This window comes from Mirounga angustirostris, unplaced genomic scaffold (assembly GCF_029215605.1).
Source record: "Mirounga angustirostris isolate CCGP_5_RB_7025 unplaced genomic scaffold, mMirAng1.0.hap1 SCAF_12, whole genome shotgun sequence".
Classification (NCBI taxonomy): Eukaryota; Metazoa; Chordata; class Mammalia; order Carnivora; family Phocidae; genus Mirounga; species Mirounga angustirostris.
The window spans coordinates 37,179,479-37,185,478 of NW_026991720.1; the positions used below are offsets into that span (position 1 = coordinate 37,179,479).

General features: G+C 43.7%; 1 protein-coding gene across 7 annotated transcripts in view; it reads left to right on the plus strand.

Annotated features, from left to right (window-relative positions):
- The window catches only part of DOCK4 (dedicator of cytokinesis 4), a 422,159-nt gene extending 416,654 nt beyond the window's left edge, over positions 1 to 5,505 (plus strand). For 4 of the 7 annotated variants that reach the window (XM_064575038.1, XM_064575040.1, XM_045864391.3 and 1 more), the window contains 2 exons: positions 202 to 263; positions 3,605 to 5,505. In XM_064575038.1, coding sequence (XP_064431108.1) covers positions 202 to 263; positions 3,605 to 4,045 — 503 coding nt within the window. In that variant the 3' untranslated portion in view covers positions 4,046 to 5,505. The other 3 variants (XM_064575039.1, XM_045864392.3, XM_064575041.1) reach the window with 2 other exon arrangements.
- The last annotated feature ends 495 nt before the right edge of the window (positions 5,506 to 6,000 follow it).

Genomic DNA, 6,000 nt, shown 5'->3' on the forward strand with positions numbered 1-6,000 from the left:
CTGGTGACTTTTCACTAATTCTCCCATGTCTTGATGAGGAGTCTGTTTTGGACAGGCATCATTTAGTTTCTCCTCTACCCCCCTTGTCTAGGAGGTCTTTAGGCACTGGACCATCTGTATGGGGTTGTACACAGAGGGCATGTGCAGATAGTGAACCTTCTGGTTTTTCTCAATTCAAAGCATTCCTCTCTCTGTTCACAGCTTCACCAGCCAGACATACAACGTCCGTGTCCCCCTCACCTGCTGGGAGATCTCCGTTGAAGGTACTGACTCATATTTAGACTCAGGCGAGAGACTGTCCCCACATTCGTTCTTTCCTTACGATTCATCCCTGGTACATCACTGAGCTGCTTTCATAGGTACATACCAGGCAAAGAACATCTAAAGAAGGGGTGAAGGAAGATTAGTAAGAAAACACTAGGCTTTCCTTTCAGGGAGCGTCCTCCATCGGAGCCATTTGTGTTCAGATTATTAGCTTCATTCCCCAAATAGTGGCAGTGAAAATGTCCGGACTAGAATCTGCATATACACTGAATTAGGAAAGAAATATGGTCTCACTGTATTTCCTAGGATGTTTTCAGTCTGGTCTTTTGGTTTCAGGGACATCAAAAAAAGAAAAAGAAAAAAACAAATTGAAAAACTCCATCAACAAGCCTAGTAAATGGTCTCCTGTGCCTTTTTGCTTCTGTCAGCCCCAACCATTTGATAAAGTCAAACCCAACTTTTTCCTCCTTTAATGTTTTATACCAACATTTTCATTTACATTAGAGATATATACTTGATCATGAAAAATACGACAGTAAAATGAATTAAAAATTTTCTAGGAAACAAATTGAAAAGCTTTAAAGGTGAGACGTTTAAATTGATAGGTAGACATAAGCTATTTAACATCTCTAAACATACAAAATCCCTCATGAAGGTAAAGAATAATATTTAGTCTCTATCCAAATTGAATCAGACTGGCTGCAAGGATTGTCAGTACCTATAGGCATTGGTGTTCAGAGCTGCTGTACCAGAGGCAAATATGGGGTTCAAGTGAGTGTTAAAAGAATGATTTTGTATCTGAGTGAGGATTTACATGCTCCGTGTCCTTTTTGTTGAGGAGGTATTTCTAGCTAATGTGAAAAAGACAAATTAGCTTCTAAAAACACATAGGGGCAGGTCGTGATCCGATGCATCTGTGTTGCTAAGGATAGTTGCTGATAGAAACTGAGAATCTGGAAAACAAAAGCCCCAAAATGGAGAAAATTGCAAAGAAGTGTGATTTCATATGCATTGCCAACATTTCTGATGCAGAAATTTGCTGGAGAGTGCAAATTATTTGCTAGTTTTTCTGTCATTCTGCAATGCAGCTGTTAATCATAACGTACACGTGACTGCATTCGTTCTAGAAGCCATAGACTGTCACGTTGATGTGATGGGAAAGGAAGCAACATGATGTTTCCACATCTTACATTTAGCCTTACTCGCAAGGAGCTCCCACATATTGCTATGCAATTACCATCTGCATTTTTCAGCTTGATTTTGCAGAGTAGTAAGTCTTAGAGATTGATTCTGTAAAAAGAACTGAAGGGATAAAAATATTCAAGTAGCTACCAAACAGTCCCATTTAGCAAGGTGGTATATACTTTCTCTCTCTGCAGAGCTGGTGATGTTCTAACTGGCCAGGTGTAGCCCTGTAGGCATATCTATACAAATGGGGCTTGGAGAGAAAATGAATGGAATATTTCTGTTATGACTCCTGCATTACATTAGAGGGCACACTGCTACCAAGTTACGAGCTTTGCTAGGCCTAGGATGAAGTTTATTGCCTTAACTTTGTTTTTTCAGCAGTTAAATGATGGAGTTAATCCTGTGGAGAAGACTGAGCTTACCTGCCTTATTTTAAGCTTGCGGTCTAACTGTTCACAGTGAACAGCAGTGAATTTGGCTCTCTTAATTGGCGACGCTGAATTTTAGGCTCCTGCTAAATGAATTTATTTGTGTTTCCCAGCATTATTTTGTTTAAAAAGAGAGACCAAGGTAGAGTTAGTCTAGGATAACCTTTCACAAAATGTGTGCCATAGAACGTAGTTTTATAGGTCATCATGATAAATGAAAAAATGGTCTGTACTCAGGTAAGTTTAGAAAACCCTGGGCTGCAACGTCCTTTCATTTTCTTGATCATTAAGACTGTAACATGCTACTCTGCTTTGAATGCACTCAAGGAGTACATAGGATGCGACATTTCCCAGTAGAACCCTCCTCACATGGAGCATCACTTAGGGCTCCTTTTCCATAGGATGCCAGTCAGGGAAGTAGCAAACTCAGATGCCAACTGAATAGACAGCTAATGTGCATGAGCGAAGGAAGCTGGAGAATCCATGCCCCATCTCCAGGGGAAAGGCCCTGCTCAGTTTCAAAAGATTATCTCCATTAAGAGAAAGCAAGCCCTTGTTGATAGAACTTCTTGTTTTTTTATCAAATGCCAAAAATCTGGGGCTTTATGAGAAATCTTCCTATTTTAAAAACTTAGTAACCAAGTCAGGTTTTTAAAAAACATGCCAGATGAAACAGGTCCCATTTCAATCTAGAGCCTGAGAGCTGCCCATGTGCCGCTTCTTCTGCTCACTGGTCTGGAATGGGAGAGAACTTTCGTGCAAGCCTAGGGTGCCTCACTCCTCCTCCTGAGGTCTTTGGTAGGAGACACCCCCCCACACACACCCCTGTTAGACTGCCCTGGCTCCTGTCCTCCAGTTCTGAGCCCATCCCTGCTGAACTAGAAGGGGGAAATGGCACTCCCAAGGCTGTCTGTTGTTGTTTCTGCCGGTTCCCTCTCAAATGATGGGACTAATTATATACCTCTGAATTTTCTCCCTGATTACTGCTAGCCTCGTTTTGTCCTGAAAATAAGTAAAATGGGCAGCGAGGTAAACGGAGTGAAAGGCAGGTGAATGCCTGAGGTCCGTCTTGCTGCAGAGAATGACACGGCCTCCAGTCTGACGCTGGGTGTTTGCATTAGCCCAGCCAGCACCACAGTTTGGGTGGCTTCCACAACAGAAATGGATTTTCGCACAGTTCTGGAGGCTACAGGATCCAAAAACAAGGTGTCGGGAGACTGGGTTTCTCCCGCGGCCCCTCTCCTTGCCTTGCAGATGGCCGCCTTCTCCCTCTGCCTTAACAGGGTCTTTGCCCACCTTTGGTGCCTCTGTACCCAAATTTCTTCCTATAAGGTCAGATCAGATGAGGGCCCACCCGAAAAGCCTCCCTTTAAGGTACCCCCCTCTTTCAAGGCCCTGGCTCCAGATACAGTCCCATTCCAGGCAGCAGGGATGCGGGCTTGAGTTCATGGATCTGGGAGGCTCACGTGCAGCCCGGGGCAGCGTTGATGACTCCGCCGTGTCTCCTTCCCCTCCGGCTTTTCTCCCCCCGCCCCCTTCCCTTCCAGCACGCCCCCTTCCCTTCCAGCAGGGCTCCGTGCAGTTACAGTCCCATTCCAGGCAGCAGGGCTGAGGGCTTGAGTTCATGGATCTGGGAGGCTCACGTGCAGCCCGGGGCAGCGTTGATGACTCCGCCGTGTCTCCTTCCCCTCCGGCTTTTCTCCCCCCGCCCCCTTCCCTTCCAGCAGGGCTCCGTGCAGTCTTTCACCCCCTCTCCGGTGGAGTACCACTCCCCAGGACTGACCTCCAACTCGCCCGTCCTGTCAGGCAGCTACAGCAGTGGGATTTCTTCTCTCAGCCGGTGTAGCACCTCGGAAACCTCAGGCTTCGAAAATCAGGTGAACGAACAGTCGGCGCCGGGGCCGGGGCCGGGGCCGAGCTACGGCGGGCCGGACGAGCCGGGGCGCAAGGAGAGCAAAACGCCGCCGCCCTACAGCGTGTACGAGCGGACTCTGCGGCGGCCCGTCCCGCTACCTCACAGCCTCTCCATCCCGGTCGCGGCCGAGCCGCCCGCGCTGCCCCCCAAGCCGCTGGCGGCGCGGCCCGGCCACCTGGAGAACGGGACCCGGAGGACCGAGCCCGGCCCGCGGCCCAGGCCCCTGCCCCGCAAGGTCTCGCAGTTATGAGCCCTTTGCAGGTCCCCGGCGACGACGAGTCCCGGCCGTTTACAAGAGGATAGGCAGGCAGTACGACGAGGAGACGTTTAGTGTAGGCACTTTAATAACTTACTCAGATTTGTCTTTCAATGAATGGAATTAAAACTTGCTTATTAATATGTTGCACAATATTAAGTTACTGATCGCAAGCGCCAGACGTCACATGAAGTATGGCTGACTTTCCTTACAATGTCTCTTCGTTTGAAAGTGGTAAATAGTGTTAAAGACTTCTTTTGTATCTTTTTACGTTCACCTTTTTTATATAGTTTCCTCTTAAAACCAATAGGATATTGTCGAACAATATGGCGCGTGATGTTGTTGTATACTTTTTACTGAATACTTGATACTCCGAGAAAGCTTACTAAGTCAATGCACAGCCTAACACAATGGTCCTTACTTTAGAAGACTTCTGTAAATAAGGGGAGATTTCTGGCTCTTTCCGTGAACAGACTGATCAGTGCACATCAGCAGAATTACAGGTTAAAGCAGGCTACTTAGACAATATACTTAAGGGGTTGCAAGGAGTAGGACTGCAAGTTATTTTGTTCTTGAAACAAAATAATTCTTTAAGGTTGCTTTTGACATTTGACCACTGTCTACTTTCTTAAAACTCTACTTTGTGAATCGGTTGGTAAATCCTTTAGTACCCTGACGTCATGGTATCTACTGTATTTCTTTTCAAGGTGCAATTTACTTTCAGAGTTCCAGTCGGCTAGACTAAGCAAAAGACCCCGGGGAGAAATGTTTACTTGAATCTTGTGCTTCCGTACTTGATAGTTTCCTCTGCAGCATTTGTCATTGAAGAAGAGCAGATGTTCACGTGTTAAATAGGCACAAATTAATGTGTCCCATTAACAAGAATTCAGGAATCAATACAGGACAGTATTAAATCAATAGCGTAAATGAAGAAAAAAAAACCTTAGAGAAAATATATTAGCATGATTAAATGGCAAAAGGACTTTCAAAAGGTAAGGGCATTAACTTTCAATCCTGCACCAAATAGAAAATTCGTCACAACTCTCCAAGCTCCTACCGGAGCTTGGCTTCTTAGCTGATCCTGTTTTTTGAAGGGTAAGATGGCCGTAGACCCCTCTGGCTTGAGTATTGCTACGCAGCATCTCAGATCTAGAGAGGGATGCTAATGCCCCAGTTGCGGAAGAGGGGGAAAAAAGCACCTTGTATGTAGTAATGTATTTTGTATCTTTGTTTTTTTCTTTTACTGACTGTTTATAACACTCAATTGACAATAACTATGAACTGTATTTTAAATCATACTGTTAAATATTTTCCCTCTTTTGTTGGGAAGCTCATTTTAGTTTAACCTTAAGTGTTTGTTTTTGTTGATAGCTTACCTGGAAGGCAGTGACCACTTTTTATATTCTCTTAATGAAACCATTCAGCAGGTATACGCTGTTGAGGCTGGTTACAGAGGTTTTCTATAATAAATGTTCAAGTATTTTTGTACATAACTGGTTAATTTTAATAAGAGATACCATTATGTGTAAAAAAAAAAAAAGTAAGAATAAAAGCAAACAGTTGTGGATGCAGTATGATTGTTATAATTATGCCAAATACTTTATGTATGGAAAAAGAATATTTGTACATATGTGCTTTTAACAATAATTCTGCCATATTGACTTTACAATTTTGAATGTCAGAAAAATTAATATATGTTAAAATATTTATGTTTAGTGGAAGTATTCATTATTGAGAAAAGGAACATATGAATTTTAGCTTTGTATCTTACAAGTTTTGCAGCCGGAAATTTCTGGAACTAGCTTCTGCTTTTGATGATAACACTTTGTGTTTGTAATCACATTCTTAAAAATATACACACACACACATAGGAAGCTCCATATTCCTGTTGCTTTAAAGAAGTAAAGCCTTCCATTTAAATAAGTTGACATGCATAAGGTAACAAAGCT